This window comes from Abramis brama (assembly GCF_963993115.1).
Source record: "Abramis brama genome assembly, chromosome: 13".
Lineage (NCBI taxonomy): Eukaryota > Metazoa > Chordata > Actinopteri > Cypriniformes > Leuciscidae > Abramis > Abramis brama.
The window spans coordinates 17109975-17132526 of NC_139975.1; the positions used below are offsets into that span (position 1 = coordinate 17109975).

The window sequence follows — 22552 nt, forward strand, 5'->3', positions numbered from 1 at the left end:
TCCTCTCTCTCTCTTTCTCTCTCTCTGCCTCTCCTTCTCTCAGGGGCTTTTGAGGATGATAAATAATGGAAGTCATATGTAGCCTAGGGCTACACAGAACACAGCATCTGTGAAATCAAGATTCCCAGTTCAAAAGATTAAAATGTGGAAAACACACCAACATTAATGACTGTGTAATAATAGCATGTGAAAAAGACGCATACACACACTGATGCACAATCAACCTGTGAATGTTTTGACTATATTGTTGATTAGCCTATAGATTAATTCATCGACTGGGATTGTGAAATGTGATTAGCTACGTCAATCTTATTCTTCAACAGACAGTTCCATTATCTTTGGATGCCATGAAAAACCTTTCTTTCTTTCAGTGGTTTCTGAACTCCATGCTTAGTGTAAAGCCAGTCTAGATTTTCTTCTTGACCCTTGTGGCCATTCCATGTACTGCAACAGCAATCTTTATCAACACTATTTGTAGGTAACAAATGATCAACTTCTGTCTTTTTAAAGAACATTCAAATAATTGGAAACAATAATGTAATAATAAGAAAACAAATATTATCTGTGGTATCTGTCGGAAGCTAGTAAGTAGCAATAAAGCACATGAGACAGGAGTAGCAAACTTCATCCATCTTGTTTAGGCCTACTCTTCACAAACATAGTAGTCACAATATAATTCACTAACGAACACATTATCATTCCTATCCATTGTGTTATAATTCTACTAATTGGAGACATCATTGGAAAGAGCTGCAAAGTGCTTGAATCACTCAGGTTAGTATAACATTTTAAGCAACAAAGTCTACTTTTCAGTTTCTGACTTCAGTAGGCTATCTGCTAAGTGAACAGTGTCAAATTTTGTTGTTTAAACTTGGGTAAACAATTACGCTTATTTCTTTTAAAATAATGAGAATAATCTCATAAAAATGAAAGTATTTTAAGTATTTAAGTTTATTTATTTAATATATTAGTTCACCCCCAAGAGACAATTAGCCTACATTTAAATTCTAGAAGAGGAAATCTATTTAAAACTCCCTCTTTTCACCCTAAATCTTATTCGTAGCAGATTTCTGTATTTAAGTTTCTAAACTTAAAAAGTGTGAGGAAAACATCACAGCTTTGTTCAAAGAGAAAGAGAAAGAAATCCTCAAACAGGTGGTCTAACTTGAAGGCACTCAGTGAGACATACTGCCACTCAGAGGACATGGGCAAAACTGGGCTTTGTTCATCTATCGATCGCAGGGGCGTTGCTAGAATGTTCACAAGAGTCAGTTGAATGTTGTCTTTTAAAGGTTGCTATTGATCGTTGAACACCTCTAGATTCATTATCCACATTATACGATAGGACATATGTTTACATTGTTTGACAGGTTGCGGAGTGTATTTGTATGTGCATGCTGATGGGTGAATATGCAGAAGTTAACCTCCATTTTTAAAATCTTCATGTTTTCTCTTGTAAGCAGAAAATGAATCACATTTTTCCTGAAGTGACACCGTGTTTTGTGTGTGTAGGTGTGCGCTCTGACATTTCAAACAGAGCTGAGGATGTGTGGTGATGTGGGAGGCTGTGTCACTTTTTTTTTTTCTTCACCCACACCATCATCTACACAGTCGCACCATGTCTGGGTAACCATTGTGGAATCCCTGTTGCATAGCAACACATCTCCAACACATTCCAGACAAGTGTTACTTCTGTTTTGCAGCTGCCACATTCAAGTCTCTCCTCGGTATCGCTCGTTCTTTCACTGTAGGCATGATGAAATGCTGAGCACTTTAACAACAAAAACATTACGACCTTGGTTCACCACAAATTTCATTATGTCAATCAAATATCATGAATGACATTTAAGGCACATTGATTGCACTTGCAAGTGTGGTAAGTGACCTTGTTGTGAATAACTGTGCTATTTATCTCATTCTTCCTAGTACTGACTGAAGTTGATTTATATCAAGATAGGCATGTGTTCTCATAGGGAGACTGTCAATCAGTTTGAGAGAGCCAGACAGTGCTCATCAGATATCATCATGGTGAAGAAGAAAGATCTATCTGTCTGTCTGTCTATTTAGCATGTGTTTTTAATTTCTTACTGTTTGAAAGTGGTTATATCATAATTGTATTATTGTTTTGTCCCCCACAGTGGTGTCAGTGTTATTTTTGTATCATTGCGACAGTATTTGTTTTTAAATTTTGAATTATTTTTTATTTTACTGTAAAGCATTAGTAATTTTGATGTGTGTTATTTGTCATTTGTTTTTCTCAGACACTTTGGTACATATATTTATATATATATATAAATCTTTATATATATATATATCTTTATTTTTATATATATATATATATATATATATAGTTTTTTATCTTTTTTTATTTTATTTGAAATGGAAGTGCTTTCTCCAGCTCTGCTTGCAAACTGTCTGTGGGTTTGCTGTCAGATTCAATATTAAATCCCCCATCCTTAAATAACAGCCTCTTAGCAAAGCGTGCATTACACTGTGACACAATCAAAACAATCCAAGCTGAAATGTGCCACGCAAACTATAGGGATTAAACTGGAATGATCAGGTGCCTTAGAATGATCAGGTGATACAGGTGTCTCTCTTTTAAGTCGCTTGTTTTTGTAAGTCGCTTGTTCTGAGCAAAACAGTTTTCTGATCATCATCATTGACTTGGATGGTCATGTTGATGCATTCATCTAACATAAAAAAGTGATGTACATCACATATTAGAGTGATGTAAGAAGGATCATGTGACACTGAAGAATGGCTGCTGAAAATTCAGCTTTGCCATTACAGGAAAAAAGTAAAAAAATAAATAAATAAATTAAAATAGAAAAGAGTTTTAAATTGTAATAATAGTTCACAATATTTGCATATTTTGATTAAATAAATGCAGCCTTGTTGAGCAGAAGAGACTTTAAAGGAACCAAACATTAATAAATCTTACCAACCCCAAGCTTTTGAATGGTAGTGTACCGGTACATCAAGTACTTTTATCTTAAAGAAAAAAATATAAATATTTTAAATCCTATAATAAAATGTGTTTTTAAAATGTGAATTGCTTTCAATTTTGCTCAAAAGCACTTGAAAGAAAGTTTCAACAATCTTTCATTAGTTCTGCACCAACCTTGACATTTTTGTATCTAATGAGTCCATTGATTTTCAGTTTTAGTTCTGTCAATATGAAGCAGTAGAGCAGGTAGCAGACAAGGTTTGTGCTTGTGTGAATAATAGCCTTCTGGATATGGATACACACATCACATCCAGGTTACTGACTTGGGCTGTGTTTCCCAAAAGCATTGTGAGGCCATGTGGATCGTGAGGCCATTGCCACCCAAGCTCTTTACAATGCTTTTGGGAAACTCAGCCCTGGAATGCAGGAATATTTCATTCTATTATTTTATTTCCACTTTAGGCTCTCAACATTACTGCAATAGTGAGTTATATTTTATTTTGCTTTGAATGTGCAGTAGTAAAGTGTTTGTGTTTGGTCCTTTGGGTTGGATATTCACGTAGGTTTAATTTATATGGGACAGAGGAATATTCTTTCATTAACAATTGGTGTATGAAAAGGGGATGCATTTTAATTTAAAAAAAAATGAAAGGAGGGGGGAAAACAATTTAGAGGAGTGTAAAGTCGTGATTTGCACACCTGCGCATACCCCTCCCCAAAAAGGATTCTAATGGCCTGAAGGAGAATATGGGCAAAGAAGTGCATTGCTGAGAGCAAGAATTTGGGTTACAGGAACATTCTTGTTCAATTAGCTAGAGAACCATTTATTTTATATTGGGGCACAGTCTCTTTACAGCATGCTAAAAGTGCAGCACAAACAAATTGGCCAAATTAAAATGGCAAGCCATGCAGAAAATCCCTTAATGTCCGGAGGTGAGCCCACCACTGCCTGAAAATGTAGGAGGGGGCTACAAGAAGCTGTGGAGATCGGAGGCGAAAAATAGTTTAATTTGACCTATATTCTTTAAATAATCTTCACCAACAGGTGTAAGAGTATGTTGATTCACACGGTTCATCACAAATGATTATTAATCCAAATTAAAGAATAAATATTTTATTCATCATTTATTAAATGAGACGTGTGAATGTAGGCCTACTTAACCTTGATTTCAACTTAATTTTCTATGTCAATTACATTATTTACATGTTTAACATGTATATTTAATATACGCAATAGTAGCCTACCTGTACCCCAAGACAGGAATACCATGATATTACCATAATACATTGGCAAAAAAAAAAACATGATGGCACGGTAGACGTCGGATAAAGGTTTATTTTCCAGGATAAAGTGTAGGCTACTAGTGCCATCTTGTGGACAGCATGGTAATATCTGAATACCCTACCATTTTTAATAAATTGTGGTTTAGGACATGAAAGAACGTTTCATTGTAATACATTAACTTTCCTTCTTATGTAAAAATAAAAAATGGTTTCATTGTTATTTTCATTCATTTAAGGGTTTCTAAGCGGAACCCATGTGAAGCCCAAAGTTTTTTTTTTCCGGAAACACGGAACATTTTTCGTGTGACATCAAAATGGCTGCGCGCTAGAGAGTGGTCAAATTCTATTAATAAAAAAACTAAGGGTCATGGTATCTCCGTTTGTATAGAAATAACTATAATTTGTCACCAGAATTGAAGGTATTTTATTATTATAATTTTTTTGCAGTTGTCAAATGGCTTTGTTCACTGATGTCTGTCGTAGCGTTCGCACGCTGTTAGGTCAATGTCAGAGATCTGCGGCTGCAGCGGCGTGGATTCGTTGTCAGTTGTGTAAGTAACTGTAAATAACTTGACCCTTCAAATAATTCATTATTTACTCTCTGCTGGATGTGTGTGTTAAACTATACTGGCGACAAAATGGCAGTAGATGTGGAGATACGCAATCTGCTCTCTAAAAAGGAGTGTCGTTTGTCTTTGGGATCAGAAGCAAATAAAATAACAACTTAAAGGAAACAGCTGGAGATTCGATATGTGTGATACAGGCGGAAATTTAACCTTCTGTATCACATATTGATTGACTTAGAATTAGAAGAATGGCTGGAACCTCTCAAGGGATCTGAAGATTTATTTCAAAAATGATGCTCATGATGTGTCTCTTTCCACCAGCTCAGAAATACAGTCAGGTGGTACCTGATCCAGAACCAGTGGTTAGTGATAATGAAGCCATCAATAAAACATTTGTTAACCGAAACCCAAGAAACCTGGAACAGATGGCCCTTGCAGTAAAGGATCGAGGCTGGGCTACAGTGTGGCCCTCTAGAGAGTATTATCACAGGTTTGTAAGCATCCCAATTGTTTGAAATGGTTTAAAGGAATAGATGTAATTAGTAAAACATGCTGAGCGCATCCCTGCTAACAGCATCCTAATAGCATCTTCCAGATACAAACATAGTTGTACACTGTACATGTATATTAAACGTATGCCTTACCTTCCTCAGGTTGGTGTTCAGGCGCACACAGCATCACATCACAGCTGAGGTGTTCTCAAGTGACTCAATAGTTCCTGTGCTGTCTTGCTCCACGAAGGAGTGGGCATTGAAGCGCGAGCTGGGCTCCACACGGTCTGTAGCGGCTTGCCGTGCCGTAGGTGATGTGCTTGCTCAGCGGTGTCGCGAAGCAGGCATCACACGTATTGTTTATCGTGAGATACCGTGGAAGTTTCGCTCGGAGGCGGTGAGACATTGAATGCATTTCTGCTTTGAGTCTTCAAATATTATACATTGATGGCCAGTTATCGATGCAAGTGCATAGACTGATGTACGCCTTTTCTCCCACTTCAGAATCAGACGTTCTGGACGGCCATGAAAGAGGGTGGTGTCACGCTTGGTGAACCAAGGCGAAAATTCATTTAATTTTTTTTTATTATTATTATTACTATCCTGAATAGTGGCTTCATCTGTAAATATAAATATTCTCATCTTTCAAACTGTGTGTTCATTGAGTCAATTACAGTTCCATGCAGCAATTACACTATTTGGATAGTCCAGTAATTGATTTTTAGTTTGATTCAAATCTGATATCGTGAAAAATGATATGGTTGCATTTTAATCTTCCAAATGTAATTTAGGCAAGAAAAAGAAAGGCATACTGTTTAGTAGTGTCATTTGTACACTACCATGAAAGATTTGGGGTCAGTAACATTTTCTTTTTATATATATATATATAAAGAAATCATTACTTTTATTTGACAAGAATGTATTAAACTGATCTAAAATGATAGGAAAGCCATTTATAATGGGACAAAAATGTATTTAAAATAATGTTATTTACACTTTATATTCATCATAAAATCCTGGGGAAAACGTAGCACGATTTCCACAAAAATATTAAGCTGCGTTAGGCAACTGTTTTCAACTGCCAATAAGAAAATGTTTCTTGAGCATCAAATCAGCATATTAGAATGATTTCTGAAGGATCATGTGACACTGAAGACTGAAGGAGTAATGATGCTGAAAACGCAACTTTTCCATCACAGAAATAAATTATATTCATAAAAATAGAAAACAGTTAAATTGTAAAAATATTTCCACAACATTGCTGCTTTTACTGTATTTTTGCTCAAATAAATGCAGCCTTAGTGAGAAAAAGACTTATTTCAAAAAACATTAAATTACATATTATAAAATAATGTGTGGTACTATAAATCTGCACTCCATTTGACCAACACAAACAGTTAATTATTTGTTATATTTTAAGATGGATGTGCAGATGTACTTGCTAGATTGTCATCAATCCACCACCTCAGATTTTTGCCTGGATACAATATGTCCAAATAACAAAACAAAAACATTTTTCCCCAGTTTATAGCTTAGTTCTATTGTTTCTGTCACATTTGTTCTATTGTCTCTGTCACATTCTCTTGATTGCTGATCTTTCACTCAGTGCACGTGTCATTTGGATTCAAACTAAAAACATTAACTATTAAGTGACTTATGTATAACGAGTGGTTTCTACATTATTACAGTAATCATGTTTTCTGTGTGCAAATATCTGAAGCGCACGCCCAGAAAGCTATACCTCCCAGGCAGTGCGCAACTAGCCTATTAAATTGAGTTCTCTTTCATGTCTTGCGCTTGAACTGACAAATTCACACATAATTATGTTCTATTGTTTGAATCATAAAGATATTTCCAGTAATATCTGTTAAACACTAGTTTATATATACTTTTACAGTAGCATTATGAAGAATAGAAATATCTTAAAACCTGAAACACAAATTGATGCAAAAACAATGACATTGTCAATTAGATATGTCTCAAGCTCCCATTATAAATTCGATTTAATTTTTAAAGCACAGACAACCTTGTATATCAAATCAAAAAGATACATGTTAAGGTCATAAATAGAAAAAAAGCAACAGCAACTTTGACTTGATATTTAACGCCATCTGATACCAACAATGGAACTGAGTTGCATTAGAATAAAATTATCACTGTTTTTGATGTTTATAAGGCATGGCACATTATACATTAGGTGAGGAAAATCAGCACTTTCAAGGCTGTGGGTTATCATCGATCACGAACACACAATTTAAGACATTCTTGTGGAAAATAACTGCAAAACCAGTGGTGTCTCAATACTAAGAACATTCCACAACATAACTTTGGTTTCACAACATTGGCACTTTGTGCAATGACTATACACATTTCAACAAATGTTTTACAGCAGATTGTATATATACTTTATACATACAGGACTCGTGCTTCACAAAGACGGGCGTAATTCCATACAGAACAAACAGCATGCATACAGTCATGAGACATCATGCAAAGACACAAATCAACCACTCCTATAGCTAAAGACACATGTATTATGTGGGAGTTAGTTGTGTTAGTTTTAACTGCATGAATATTAAAACCAACAAAAGTAGTTTTGGTCCACCTCTATAAACTAAAGGCACTGAACCATCATGCAGAATGAATTAAACAGATCAAATAAGTGTGGCACATTAACATTTTTAAGGAAAATACTCGGGTCTCTTCTCAGGTTTTGTTTCCTGCATACTATACAGGTTAAAAAACAAATATTAGACAACATCCGTTTAATTGAAAAAGACGTGAAAAATAGCTCCAAATTTTAAAAATATGCCGGAAAACTTAATGATAACAACATCTGTCTAGTAACTCAAAAGCTTGGGGTCAGTAAGATTTTTTTTCTTTTCTGAATGAAGTCTCTCACCAAGCCTGCAATTATTTGATCAAAAATACAATAAAAACAGTAACATTGAGCAATATTATTATGATCTAAAGTAGTTTAAAATAATATTTTTATATACGTTTTAAAATGTAATGTATTCCGGTGATGACAAAGTTGAATTTTCAGCCTCATTACTCAACTCTTAAGTGTCACATGATCCTTCAGAAATCATTCTAATATGCTGATTTGCTGCTCAATAAACATTTATTTTTATTATCAATGTTTAAAACAAGTTGTGTTGCTTTTATGGAAACCATGGAATATATATATGTATATATATATATATAGAGTAACATTATGTCTTTAGTGTCACTTTCAAATTATTTAATAAAAAGCTAAAAAGTACTAATTTCTTACTAAAAAAAAATCTTACTGACCCAAAACTTTTGAATGGTAGTTTACATGGAATGCTAAAACGTTTAATCCTTGATTGCTTTCTCAAGACTTTTTCAACTACTGATGTCCACAGAGGCAATATAAAGCTTCACATTCATTGAGAAAACAGCTATAAAGTGGATTATTGCATAGGACTCCTAAAATGAGTGAGATTACACTCTTAAGAACAACATGAAACGATATAAGAGAGGATTGTTCGTGTTTCTGTATGATGAGAAATAACAGCAAAAAAAAAAAAAAAATCCACTCAATCTATAATTACATATTAAAATCTGAAGTAAACTGAATTTTATGGCTCAGTATGAAGGTGCAAAGGATACAGAAATATCAAAAGGCACAACGTGACAATTATAATGATAATGCTCCGAGGAAAACGGTTCCTTTATCAATACTCACTTGACAATTGGTGGCTGACAGAAACCAGTTGTTGTAGATATTTAACAATCCAACTGAAACTGACCACAGATTAAGAGTTTTGGGCTAGACGGGCAGGTATGGGAAAATTGGTAAGATATCTATTGATATGTAACCATGTGCTTTTTTATGTGTTGCTTCCAAGCAAAGTTATTTAAAAATACAGCAACTATATGAACAGATTCCCTCTGAGTCTTCAAAGAACTTGGAATGATACAATCAGAAGGCTAAGACTTGTGTGCAAGAGTGTCCTTTATATTAGCATCACTATTTGTGATCCTTTTCCTCACCTTATCACTTTTTTATTCCTGCCTCTCCATATTTCTTAACACGACCCCTTTTTTAAGCGCTTCAGAGACCGGCTTCATCCTGGTTTGTGTTCTGTGACTGTCTGCAGCTTGGTCCAGGGGAAACATCAACATGTGTTTTCTGATGAGTCAAGCCCCTTCTTCCGTGACTCCGCCTTCGTTGCGCAGGAGAATATCTCTGACAAACAGGAATTCTTTAGTTAATGATTGCTTGCATGAGATTTGACTTGTTTTTTTTCACATATCGATATCAATAAATGTTGCATTCCAGACTTTTTCCTCTCACCTCTTTTTCGATCCTGTCTCTGTCTTCATCGTCAAGCTGAATAGACTGCATAAGAGAAAACAAATCCATCCTGCCACTTCTGCTGGGGCTGGATGACACCTAGGAAATTAAGTTTTGCAGACATTTAAAAAAACATTATTTATAATAGTAAATAAATCCACATAGACATTTAAAACCCTTTAAAATGGTCAAGTGTAATCAATTTAACTTGTCTGCCTCTGTCTGGTCTAACCTTATCACTTTCTTGAATGGTAATAAGTGGGTTGGATATGGCTGTCTCTGCCCCATGTGTATCAGGAACACTCTCGTCAAACTGCTCAAAGACCTGAGAATGGCACAGCCATAGAAATAAACAAACCCCTGATTAAACCGATTTGAAAACTAAAGAGATACTGAAAAGCATCAAAAGTCACTGTTATAAAACACATCCCCTTACATCCGTCTCCTCTTCACTGCTTTGCTCTTCTTCTGGGCTGTCTGATGATTCTTCCTCTTTCTGTTCATGTTCACTCCCTGTGGTTGTTTCGTTGTGGACAGACGGCTGACGGACATCTGACTTGGACTTCCTCCTCCAGAGGGCACTGTGGCGCTGTTTACTGTAAGGCACATTGCAGTGTTTGGAATTAAATATAGTACTGCTAACCATTTAAAAAAAAACTACAGTTGACATTACTGCCATTTCATTCTACACATTGGAAATTGAAGGTCACATTAAATGCACTAAATTGTCGCATAATATGCTGCAAAAAAGCCTCTACAAATTTGTGTCTATGAATGGGTATATTAAACACTTGTAGGAAATCTATTGTGTAAATATATAGTCATGTAGTCATCTGTTTATGCTTCAGTATGTTTCAGGATCCAGTATCCAGAGAGTCATGCAATATATGCACTACCATTCAAAAATTTGGGGTCAGTTAGAGTTTTAAGAAATAATTATGCAGGAATGCATTAAATTGAATAAATAAAAAGTGACAGTGAAGACATGTTACAAAAGATTCCTATTTCAAATAAAAAGCTGTTCTTTTGAACTTTCTATTTATCCATCACTGGTTCCACAAAATTATTAAGCATCATAACTTGAGGAGTGAAGTATTAGCTGCTGAAAATTCAGCTTAGTAGTCACCGGCATAAATTACATTTTAAAATATATTTAAATAGAAAACCGTTATTTTAAATTGTAATAATATATACTGTATTTTTTATCAAATAAATGCAACCTTAGTGAGTGAGAGACTTCTTTCAAGACCTCAAACTTACTTTTTGAGAGGAGTGTGTATCTGCACTATTCAGTTCCCTTATTTACACACATGGTTGAACAACAATAAACCAGACTTGACTTGACTTGTCTGTACCTGAACATCCATTGAGAAACTAAACAAGTGGGAAAGTGTCTGTATTTCTGTGTGAATGGTGCATTCATGCAAACAAGCAATCTCAGTACAGCACCATAATGAAAGCGTAAGTCACCTGGCACTGAGGATGCCACTATACGTATGCAGCTGTTTGAGGAAACCTTCGTTGGGCTGCACAATAGGCCGTCTTTCTCTCACGTGGATGAGGGCTTGGTCTAAAGTCCAGCCCTGCTGCTTCATCAGGAAAGCGATTACTGTGGAGGCAGAGCGAGAGACGCCCATCTTACAATGCACCAGTACGGCCTGTCCACTCTTCCTGTATCATCATCAGTACGAAACAATGACATATAAAACGTTAGTGTGAGAGAGATAGCGCACAAAGACATACTCTAATAATTTTCATAAGGGGTTAAGTATACCATACTGCAAGTGTGTCTAAATATAAACGAATGAATTTTAAGAGAAGTATCAGTGTAGGAGGTCTGCACACAGAAATAAACCAAAATAAGGAAGTGTGTGTGTTGAGCACCTTGCTTCACTGATGAACGTGTACGTGTTATTCCAGTGTGAGAGTAGGTCAGTCGCCTCCACATCGTAAACTCTAATATTCATATAGGTGAAGCATTCTGGGAAAAAGTTGTCAATCTCCATGGTAACATTCAGGATGTAGCCCACACTACCAAAAAGAAAAAAGGTATTTTTATTCATCTGCTGCTGAAAATCTTCATTTAATAAGAATAACTAAATTATTTTAAAGTATTTTAATCATATTTAAATGTAATCTGTATACTTGTTCTTCTGTAGTTCTTCAGAGTTGGCAGCATTCCATTCGGAACCCTTTTGGGGGGAAAAAAGACAAATAAATGACAGTGTATGTTTGAAACAACAGTATAGTGGATTAGACAGAAGACAAATGTCATCACTCACCAAGTAAAGGTAGTCCAATATTCTGGAAGGTTTGTCCATCTGTGCCATCGTGACCATCATCTCATTGTCAATATACTCCTTGTAGTACTTCATGTCTATGCCTATTCTGGACTCCAGGGCTGTTCGCACCTACAAACACACAGAAAAAGTGTCTGTAGTTCACCGGCTATTGTTGGGCGCAAGCAACCCTAAAGTCATGGGTTTGTGTTATACGTTATATTAAAAGGCAAGTCACATGACATACTGCACAATGCTTACAAACATCAAATCAAGCTGCTCACTAAAAGATGCCTGAATGTTATACGTTCATACCGCAAAGATTCTATGGATAAGACAGCAAGCCCAGACACATTAACCTTGAGTAAGTTCTAGAATAAGAGAGTCTTTAAAAGGTGTGTCTTCAGGCTTACACTACCGTTCAAATGTTTGTGGTCGGTGAGATTCTTTTTGCTTCTTTGAAAGAAATTAATAGTTTTATTCAGCACTGACACATTCAATTTTTTCAATCCTGAAAAATAAAAGAATGGACAAACATTGAGAAGCATAACTGTTTCTAGCATTGATAATAAGAAATGTTCCTTTAGCAAAAAAAGAGGATGATGATTTCTTAAGAATCATTCATTCATTCCCTCACAACTCTTTACGTTGATTTAAGACTTTATTTAACCCATTCAAGACTGCTCTTTTGAGGATAAGGATGTTCAAGGATGTTCGTTCAAGAGCGAAAGAGAACTTGAACTCTGGACATTTACAGACAGCGCATTCTCTTTTGTCTTATCGCTTGAATGGTTTAAAAGCATCTGCATGAATAAGAGCGTGATCATAATGTAACGCTAGCCAAAGGATGGCAGAAAATACGGATGCTGCGTTTAATATTTTAACGTGTTAAACTGGACAAAGATTTAATCGCATGCGTTAACGTTGACAGCACTAGTTATATGACATGATACAATCGAAATAGGGTGGAACTGATTGGATCATAAAATTTGGTGATTATATAGGTGATTGGTGGGAGATCATCATGGGATGATGTTTCAAAGGCAGAGAAAAGACGCTCTCTTTCATTTTACCTGCTTTGAGGTAATGTTTTCCAAGTCCTCAGTTCTCATGATATCTCGTAGTTGGGCTTTGATCTCCTTCTCCACTGACTCCCGATTGGACGCTGAATTTCTTACGGTGTGCTTCCTGACTGACTCCAGGCCGGTCATAGCCCCCCATTCATTAAGGCAGTGCTGGTCAGATTCCACATGTTCTCTGTAATGTTGTGCCCACTCCAGCCCGCAGCCAGGTATGACAGCTCCACGCACGGCCCGTTCACAGCAGCCATGCAGCGCCTGCAACACTGACCTAGTGCAAAGTGAGAGCATCACAGGACAGAGAGTTGTGAACAAGCAGTCGACAAACCACAAACACATTTTTAACGTTCACAGAGCAAATTAGGAGACTTTATACAGTTGTCTAGCAGGGTGCATGTGTTGACTGACTAATAGCCAGAAGAGAGACAGTTAAAGCAATAGAATATAAAATAGCATTATAATTGAAAACAAAGAATTAAGTGCGTGTAGGCTGCAAGACCAAAGTTGCATTGCATATTTTTGTTAGTTGAGGAAATTGGTAGTTTCCTCAGCACTTCCTGCTTTAAAACTTACCACATCGTCTGAATGGACACAGGCTTAAAGATTCGTGTCACTTCTGCAGACGTCACACTGAAACCTCTGTAACAGAACAAGTGAAGCAAACTGTCAGAAAAGCAGAACCCTGAGGCTCAGGCTTTAACTTTGTATACAGTTCTGCTGAACTATGCAGATAAAATAATAAAGTGGATTTTTTTCAGTCAGACTGAACTTTTGATTGAAAATGTTGTTTACATTTTATATCCATTTACATTGCTAATAACAGCCATGCTTCAATGTCTGAAATGTTGACAGTTTCCTAATTTTCGAAAGAAACAAAACCTTTGTCCTTGAGCTCATTTCACCTTACAAACCAACCGCATGAAACATGAAACTTGAGAATGATGATAAGATAATGATTTAAAGATTACTCTTTCATAGTACTATAATTCAACTTTTAAAACCCCATACAGTATATGTCATGTTATGCCTTTATGATCATATGTTTGCACTTATGGTTTCTGTCTGGTCAGAATTATTGAGTTTTATGGTCTTACCCATCTCCATCTAGATAAACCTGTGTGTCACTCCATATTGGCAAGACAAGACCAATAGTGCACTCATCACTAAGGAAGAGTAAAAAAAAAAAATGAGTGAGACACATATCTTAACAGCCTTGCTGAAATATAATGTAAATTTTTATGTAAAACAGTTTATATTTAACAGGATAAAACTCATTATTTACTCGTCCTGATGTTGAAGCAAAACAATTTTACTTTCTTTTGTGAGACACAAAAGAAATGTCTTACTGTTTTTGTCCATACAGGTTTGGAATGTCATGATGGTGAGTAAATGATGACAGAATTAAAAAATTTGGGGTGAACTATCCCATTAAAACGGCAACTAAACATTTGTAAAAAATCTGCACATTCCCATACCAAAAAAACCCCCCAGCCTACTTGAATCATTTGTGTTTGTGAACTGAGGTTGTCAAAAATGCAATACTATTTAGGCTGTAAATCTGAGATATACAAATATTTAACATGTCACACATACAATTGAATATTTATGGATTTATCTCTAATGAAATAAAAGCTTCTGATGATGACTTGATAATATGGTTTATAAACCTACCTGTTTGAGCCTGGAAAGTCCATGCCAAGTAGTAGGCTCTCCTGTTTTTTGTCAAGTGTGCCTACTATAAGCAAATATCTCAATCTGACTGGGCTCGACGACTCCAAACGCACAGCCTGAGGCAGGGAAAAAGAGAACTTCAGGGTTAATGTATTTAAATGAGACACAGAAGTCTGAGCTGGATTCATTAGAAACATTTTAAATTACACAGCAATTAAAATTAGATTTTTTCCATCATTACAATTCAAGCACAGCACTTGCACAAGACATGCTGTTTTTTAATAACCAAGATTTACTCAGTAAATTGTATTGTGTAACCGTGTTCAAAAACGCAAAGTCAAAGCAAAGCGGTTTATTGTCATTTCTGCATAACAGAGAAGATGTAACAAACAGAAGTGTCTCCAGAAACCACATTGCAGAACATGTGACGTTACTTATGCTAAACATAGTGTCTAATAGACACGGACAGTAAGAACAAGCACTTCTATAAATTAGTCTGAAACAGACAATAAATAGAGTAAATGCATAAGGTAATTAATTCCAATCACTTTTATAGGCCTCAAAATGACAATTTTGAAATCTTTTCTATGACCATAGAAAGGCAGTGTAGTAAAACAAGTGTGGTTTGGGGAATCCTAACCAGTTTGACTGTGTCCTCTGGTCGTAGTAACGAAATCATTGCATGCAAATGTCTGCGCTGAGTGTCAGAGGCTCGGCCTCCTTGCCTAGGACCAAGTAGAGGGGGTACGGTTTCTTCATGTAATCCCTCCCTCTCCCCCTCTTCCACCAGGAGCACTGCCCCCTTGACCAGGGCGAAACTTTCTCTGGTGTGCGGAAATGAAAAATTAATCAGCAACGCATTTCTAGAGGAAACACTATATACACTAAAATACGCATGAATCATTAAAGCTGTATCAGGAACCTTCACCTTTTTTGAAGTCTTCCTTGTCTTGGGATAGGCTCATCCTTGAAAATAAAATTAAGTGGATTACAATAGATTAAACTAGAAGTAAAGGAACATCATAACTCTCTAAGATTTACCCAGAGAACGGTGATGTTAAAAATGGGTGGTGGGTGAATTGATTATGTAATGCACTTAATTGCAAACAGAGACCGGTAGATTCTGCTTGACTCCTTTGGATCATCTGACACAGTAAATGTTATCTGCCAAAATGGTTAAATAAAAACTTGCACTTTTAAGCCTTTTTTCTCACCCATAACTCATTCTGAGATGAGCGACTGGGGGAAAATAGAAAAAAGGAAAACACAATGACAAGGCGTTTTGACAAAAATTGTAATGCAGTGAGAGTATGATAAGACACTGAGGAAGCTTATTCTACAGATGATTAAGGGAGAAACAGATAGAGTGTGAGAAGACAGAGAGAAGGACACCAAAGAGGCTGTTATCAGTGTTTCTATGGAATGAAAGAGGAGACAGTAACATTACCTGTTATGTGACTGACGTGTCCAGACAGAGACAAGTAGAAAAAGAAGAGAGGGGGTGGAAAGGAGGAGCAATGAGGTTGTACATTAAAAATCCGGTGAGACTTTACTCTAAATAGTCTGAACATAGGGTGTTATAGAAGAAGATACATAGTATGCACGGGTTATGGGTGAAAAAGGAATCTTATGTTAGATAATAAATACAACGCCTAACACACAATCAAAAGAGACAGAATGATTAATGGACAGCAACAAAAGTTATCAGGCACTTGGTTCTTGGCTCTTTAGCAGAATCTTCACATAATTCTGGGGCTTTTTTTGGAACAGTGTGAAATGGATTTTCAGATTCACAGCAAGTTTGGGAAGCGTTTGGAATGCTACCAAGAAGACATTCCTCCTAAATATACATAAATTTGTGTGCAGAAAAAGGTGTAGAGTAACTAGACACACATGGAGGGAGTGGGAGTACGGTTAAAGAACATGTGGAGAACTGCAACTGAAGATTTCTGTTTTTAGACGCAATAAAACTCACCGGTGTCGTGCAAATAGATGGCGTTCTGTGCAAGGTCAGCAAAGCCATTCCACGGCCAGGTATCCTGGTTTAACACCGGCAGACGAGTCAGAGCAGCTCAACTGAATGAAAGTTTACTGGTTTGAGTAGAAAAAAAACAAAAAACAAATGACACAATGTATGATGCACGGTACCAAGTGCAAAGATACTGAATCAAGACTGTTAAAAGTGCAACTAGACTGAATTACTATAAAGTAGGGCCGATACCGATTTTAATAAACAACTATTGGCTGATTCTTATACCGATATTTGTCACTTGCTCTCTTATTTTAACTTTTATATTCACTTAATATTCAACAATATTATTGATCTGACTGCACTGACGCTGTTGTATGAGAACTGAACTGAGCCAGACGATGACATCTTTTTTTTTTTTTGCAGAACTGCTTTATAGATGAAATGAACTAATTTAATAATTCATGGTCTTTACAATGGAACTGAATCAACACTGAACTGACTTCAGCTGAACAAGAGCCGAAATCTATATAAATAAAGGTTACTTGACTTGAGTCATTAAGATTATTATTTTGATCATGCTTTAAATTAGCAAAGTTCAAAAATGCATGCATTAGGTATAGCCTACTAGTTTATTGCTGCACCATCAAAAAAATTATATTGAACATGGATTGGATCCATTTAACATTCAACAGGCCAACACAAATAAATAAATACAACAGAACAAAGAAGCATATAAAATAAACAGTGTTTTTCAGGCAGGTTTAACAGTAGTTTTCAGGTACAGAAATAAAGTAAGCAAATGTAAAATATATTCTTCATTGTATTACTTAAATATACATTAATCCTTATTAAAGTTACAAAAGTAATTTAGTCAAGAGCAAAGATGTTTGATTAACATTAAAACAGACAGCAGTGCAACAGGAATATTAGGCTGCAGTCACTTTAAGAGCTGCACGGATTCAGTATACTTTTCTCAACTATTTACATTAATTTAAGACATAACGAACTATGTTAATAAGGATATTCGCCAAGATGGGCATTTTAATGTAATTTTGTGTGAATTAGAAGTAGTGAAAGAGAACCCAATTCAGTATTTGTGTACTGTCTAAAAATAATTGAACATTGCGCTTGAACATTTATATTTGCATGTCTTAAAAACATGTGCAAAGAATAAACTTTCGTGAAGATGCAGCACTGGCCCAATCGGGACAGTGACAGTTCCGTCAATTGTCCCGAGCATTGTTCACGCTGGTCACCAGGCAGTCCTTATTGTCAAGCCCAACTGTTTTTTTGTTCAGATGTGATTTTATTTTTTATTTTTGTATTTAATTATTTTACCCAGAGAAAAATGTTGGATTACGCAAAAGATCGGCCGATAAATATTGAAGGTCGATGCATTTTTACTATAAAACAGACTATTCAAGTCAGAGAAAGGAGATTGTTAACCTTCAGAAAGTGTTTATTATGAACCCAAGGGAATTTTATTTGAGCTGTGTATTTTCCATTCACTTCATATAGGCTAGTGTTTGCAGTTATGTAACATGGTTACAAATTCAGATGTCAATAAAGATGTCGCTGAGAAGGGGCTAGCTAGTTTGGATTCAAATACTGGTTTGTGGATACTGATATGATGACAAATTTCTCACAAATGTAGCACTGGAACTTCTGTGCAAATTCTGAAAATTAAAGTAACTTTATTATTATTTATCGAATGAAAATTTTGAAACGCAAAATGTGGGACACAGCTTAAGTTCCTAAATTAAAATTATAATTAATCAAAACAATTTTAGATTTTAAATTGAAAGTTTTTACTAAAAGTAGCCTAATTGAATGTAATGTAAATTAAATTGACTGTCGAAATTATGACATTGTAGTATTTAATTTTTTAGACTGTTTCAGATTGTTAATGTGAGAATTGAGTCAGAAGGTCAAGACATCTAAAGTGGAACAGGCCAAAATCACCATAAAATGTTGATAGGCTATAACATGTCTAAAAGTCTTAAAACTAAATAAACAACTGGGATTTGTGCTTCTAATGTTTTAAAAAAAAATTCGAGGGACTCCCAAGTGTACCTTTCCCAACACATTACTAAATCATGTAATTTAACAGATAACCGAAATGAAACAGCCAAATGGTTCTGCGGTCTAAGATGGAGACATGCCGTGAAATTGTTTTTGCCATATCCTTGACACATCACAAAAAAGCTCTCATGTAAACCTGTCACACACTCTGAAATATCACAAAATATCAAAATATCTGCTCGAAGTGTTGAATATGTGTATGAAGCTGTAATTATAGCGTAATGTGCGCGTCATATTGATACAGTCTGCAATGCTCACGCATTTAACATACTGTTTTACGAGACAAACTTGGAATCTATGCATGATAGATTTTTCAGTTTCACCGTTGCCTTGAAAAATGAATCGATAAATAATGCCACATACCTAATATACCGCTGATTTGTCGGTCTGTAGACTAATGCTTATGCTTATGGAGCTACAACACAGCTGTTTTAAACAACAAGACTCGAGGCTTGTCATTGTCAGTTCCTTAAGAAAAGCAAAGGAGGGCGGACTAAACATGAAGAGTTCGCTTACCTGCCGCGTTGAAACGCTTCGGAATTACAAGGATTCCCTCTTAAATGAATCTTCCTCAATAAATCGTGTTAGTTATTTTAATCCCATGACCACAACTTTTACATTGGTCCAAAATACATTTAAAGGGGAAGGCAGAGCACAGTATCATGAAACCAGGAAGACATATTCTCGGCCGAGAAAAGTAAATGTGCCCTTAAATGGAGAGGCGGATCGGGAGTAATTCGTCTATTAAAGAGACAGTGACATAGTTATTTCTTGAAAACTAAAAAAAAAACATGAACTGATTCAACCTTTAATTTGGTCGGTAAATAAGAGATAAAAATCTATATGTTCAAGTCATGTTTTGGTTAGCCTGCAGAGGGGTTTTGCAGCAGTAGCCTACAAGATCTGCATATTAAATAAAAATACGTTGTTGACTTAAGATTCTGTTAAGAAATAAAATTTCAGCTAATTATTTCTTCGCCATTCCCACATGTATAAATCCACCAAGGGGCCATTGGCTAAGTAGCCTAAATGTTGAAAGCTTGCTTTTTTTATTCTCTTTTTTAAAATCTATAGAACATTTGTCACGTCGCACAGCAGTTTTAACATAAATGCAACATTGTGAAATGTAATTGCTGGGAGAAACACTAACAAGAAGTGTTTACATAATATGTTCATTGTTAACACAACACCCTCCTTATCTTGCAATTGCCTCTATTGTGTAAATGTCATAAATTCTCTATTGCATAGCAGAGTGTATAATACTTTATACAACAGTTATTTTCAGACATTGAATCTTATTGGCAAAGAATGTCAGTTTGTGCGTTAGTGGTGGGGATTTCTACAGTTTACATGTGCCAGTAGGTGGCGCGTGATTTTAGCTGAAATTATGTGACAAATCGAACACTTAACAATTCCAAACTTCTACTTGAAATATGACATCAGTCTTTACAAATAGACACACACAACGAATGATGATGAAAGTACTGAATTGACATTTAGTTATTTTCTCTAATTCAAGAAGTGTTGGTCAGCCAGGTAACCCCGCCCCTTCCGATACGTAACAAATGGGTGGAGCTTACGTCTAGCTCCTCCTCGCTAGACGTCCAGCGAGGAGGAGCGAATGCAATTTGGCCCTAATGGGATAACCCAGAGCATTTGAAATTTTGTTGAACAGCTCTGACCAAATCCACTTTATCCCTCCACCCCCTATGGAGCTATTCTTGTGCCAATAAAAATGAACGTAGCTTTTCAAGAAACTAATGAAAATATAAATTGAAACTAAATAAATTATCTCTAAAACTGAAAAAGAATAAATCGCAGGCAAATTTTTTGACTTCGTTTTTAATACACTGCATGTTTTGCTAACTATTTCTCATATTTCAATCGCTGATCTGAACTTACAAATGCGCTTCCAGAGTTTTCATTTACGCTTCTGAAGTTTTCGTTTACGTTCCCAGAGTTTTCGTTCGCCATTCTGACACATTTTTCTCGTGGGGGCGGGGCTAGTAGCAGTGTGTTCTCATTGGTTACTGAGCTTTTGATTGATCGCTTCGTGACCTGGAAGTGAAGACGTCAGTGTTTATGTGTGGATGTGAGTGTCTGTAATCGCAGCTTTCTATTTCATTTTAGTGATATTAAGTTTATATCTGTATTTATTTGCTGCTACACTATATTGTTGAGATGATCTCTTATAGAAGGAATAGTACAGACGAATGATATTTTTCATTAGTCATCGTCGCTATATCAGGAGGATACTGGAGCCTACTCGTGGTAAGTCTGATTTTTGTTTTGTTTTTAATACTATACTAACACTATTTATAATACAGTACTGGCTTTTTTCAGGTGGAGAGGCATTTTAGAGCTCAATGAGAGCCCATAACATTATACAGCTGAGCTGTGTTGTCTTGATTTAACTGTTAGCCCAATCATTACATGACTTGTTTATCTACATTCGGTTACAGTCTTCGATTAGATCATATTTGCTTCGATTAGATCATATTTCCCCACAGCCACCCCAAACAACATTGAGCTAGAGTACTGTACAGTAGCCTATCTGTACTGTATCAGTCAATGACTGATGCCATAGGACGAGAGCGCTGTCAATCACTGCCTGATTCAACTTTGGCAATGTAAAGCCTTTTTTACCATGCCAATAAAGCTATTTAAACCTGAATTTCTCAATTGCTGATTAATTTGCGATGCAAAGTTTTTGAAAGAGGAGAGACACGACTTGACCACAGACCACGTCTCTGTTCGTAATATGTAAACACTCAATTATTTTGAAGTATCGCCCTGGTTGCAATATTTATTCTGATTACTTTTGTGTGATAAAGATGACTGATAAAGCTATTATATGTATCTAGTATGAGTAACAAATTGCTTTTTCTGTGTCCATATTTGACTAATAATAATGAAAAAAGTGCACTTCAAATGAACATTTCTTTGACAAATGTTAAATCTTTAATAGTCTTTAATAATAAATATATGTCCAAATTAAAAACTTAATACATGAAAGTAATTATGACTGAAAACATCCAGCAACTAGGGAATACACATCCATATGTTTATATATAGGGCAATACAGCCATCTACTGGTTACACAACAGTATTACAGATGATAAATGCTGCTTGACTCCGAGGTAAATATTTAGTACTGTAAAATCCCTTAAATATAAATATAATAAATATTTTAAGTCTGCAACGTGTTACTGTATGGGGAGTTCAAAGCAGTTTGTATTGTTAGATTATAATACATTTCCTCTCTCATTTTCCAGGGAGTGGAGCAACATTTCCATAAACAAAATTCTGATGCTGACACAGAGGATGGAGTGATAGTACCAGAGATCCACTGTCCCTTTCAGACAATAATCTTACTCTGTTCAGACACATCACCTTTGAATGACTGGGATCTTGATCTTCAGACACCTGATTTATTTTAATATAAACTAGCAAATATTTCAATTTCCTCTAGATTAAAACAAACACAGTTCACAAGTACACAAGAGGTTTCACTTTATTCTTATTAATCTATGCTGATCTTGGATTAGCATACCAATAGCATATAAATGTTGAGGGGATAGTTCACCCAAAAATACAATTCTCTCTTATTTTGCTCACCCTCATGCTGTCCCAGATGCATTTTACTTTCTTTCTACAGATAAACACGAATTAAGATTGTAAGGAAAGTAATCCATCTCTGCGAGTCCTAAAGACGCTTTAAAAAACACACACAGTGAGCGTGACGGTAATCCCCTCAGTGGATGAGTCAATGCCTTCTGAAGTAAAACAATAGGCTAGATAAAAGAAATACTAATAATATGACTGTTTTAACTATTAAAAATCTTACGTACATG

At 35.7% G+C, this 22552-nt stretch overlaps 2 protein-coding genes across 3 annotated transcripts; one reads left to right on the forward strand and one right to left on the reverse strand.

Moving 5' to 3' along the window:
- Positions 1-4523: 4523 nt before the first annotated feature.
- On the forward strand, positions 4524-5941 carry mrpl18 (mitochondrial ribosomal protein L18). The gene is made up of 4 exons (XM_084132694.1): positions 4524-4785; positions 5122-5290; positions 5454-5688; positions 5796-5941. Exons 1-4 carry the CDS (start codon positions 4689-4691, stop codon positions 5865-5867), a joined length of 573 nt encoding a protein of 190 aa, XP_083988820.1. The 5' UTR covers positions 4524-4688; the 3' UTR covers positions 5868-5941.
- Positions 5942-7264: 1323 nt separating this feature from the next.
- Positions 7265-19384, reverse strand: LOC311094618 (protein phosphatase Slingshot homolog 3). 2 transcript variants are annotated; one of them, XM_084132692.1, is made up of 16 exons: positions 19215-19384; positions 16620-16735; positions 15573-15610; positions 15285-15468; positions 14645-14760; positions 14068-14136; positions 13547-13612; positions 12968-13244; positions 11898-12026; positions 11761-11807; positions 11500-11646; positions 11086-11286; positions 10052-10211; positions 9848-9940; positions 9616-9714; positions 7265-9507 (listed from the first exon to the last, which is right to left on the reverse strand). In XM_084132692.1, the coding sequence occupies exons 2-16, from the start codon at positions 16665-16667 to the stop codon at positions 9373-9375; spliced, it is 1809 nt and encodes a 602-aa protein (XP_083988818.1). In that variant the 5' UTR covers positions 16668-16735; positions 19215-19384; the 3' UTR covers positions 7265-9372. The 2 variants fall into 2 exon arrangements, with proteins under 2 accessions (XP_083988818.1, XP_083988819.1); XM_084132693.1 differs by lacking the exon at positions 19215-19384 and adding an exon at positions 19062-19188.
- Positions 19385-22552: the final 3168 nt, after the last annotated feature.

What these genes read in the sequence shown, in the direction of transcription:
- mrpl18 (XM_084132694.1), top strand. Translation starts at nt 4,689, where the DNA reads ATGGCTTTGTTCACTGATGTCTGTCGTAGCGTTCGCACGCTGTTAGGT. An exon ending in GTGGATTCGTTGTCAGTTGT is followed by an intron (nt 4,786 to 5,121) that starts GTAAGTAACTGT and finishes TCTTTCCACCAG; the next exon opens with CTCAGAAATACAGTCAGGTG. An exon ending in TCTAGAGAGTATTATCACAG is followed by an intron (nt 5,291 to 5,453) that starts GTTTGTAAGCAT and finishes TACCTTCCTCAG; the next exon opens with GTTGGTGTTCAGGCGCACAC.
- LOC311094618 (XM_084132692.1), bottom strand. Translation starts at nt 16,667, where the DNA reads ATGGCTTTGCTGACCTTGCACAGAACGCCATCTATTTGCACGACACCG. An exon ending in TATTGGACTACCTTTACTTG is followed by an intron (nt 11,808 to 11,897) that starts GTGAGTGATGAC and finishes TCCCCCCAAAAG; the next exon opens with GGTTCCGAATGGAATGCTGC. An exon ending in GAGACAGGATCGAAAAAGAG is followed by an intron (nt 9,508 to 9,615) that starts GTGAGAGGAAAA and finishes CCTGTTTGTCAG; the next exon opens with AGATATTCTCCTGCGCAACG.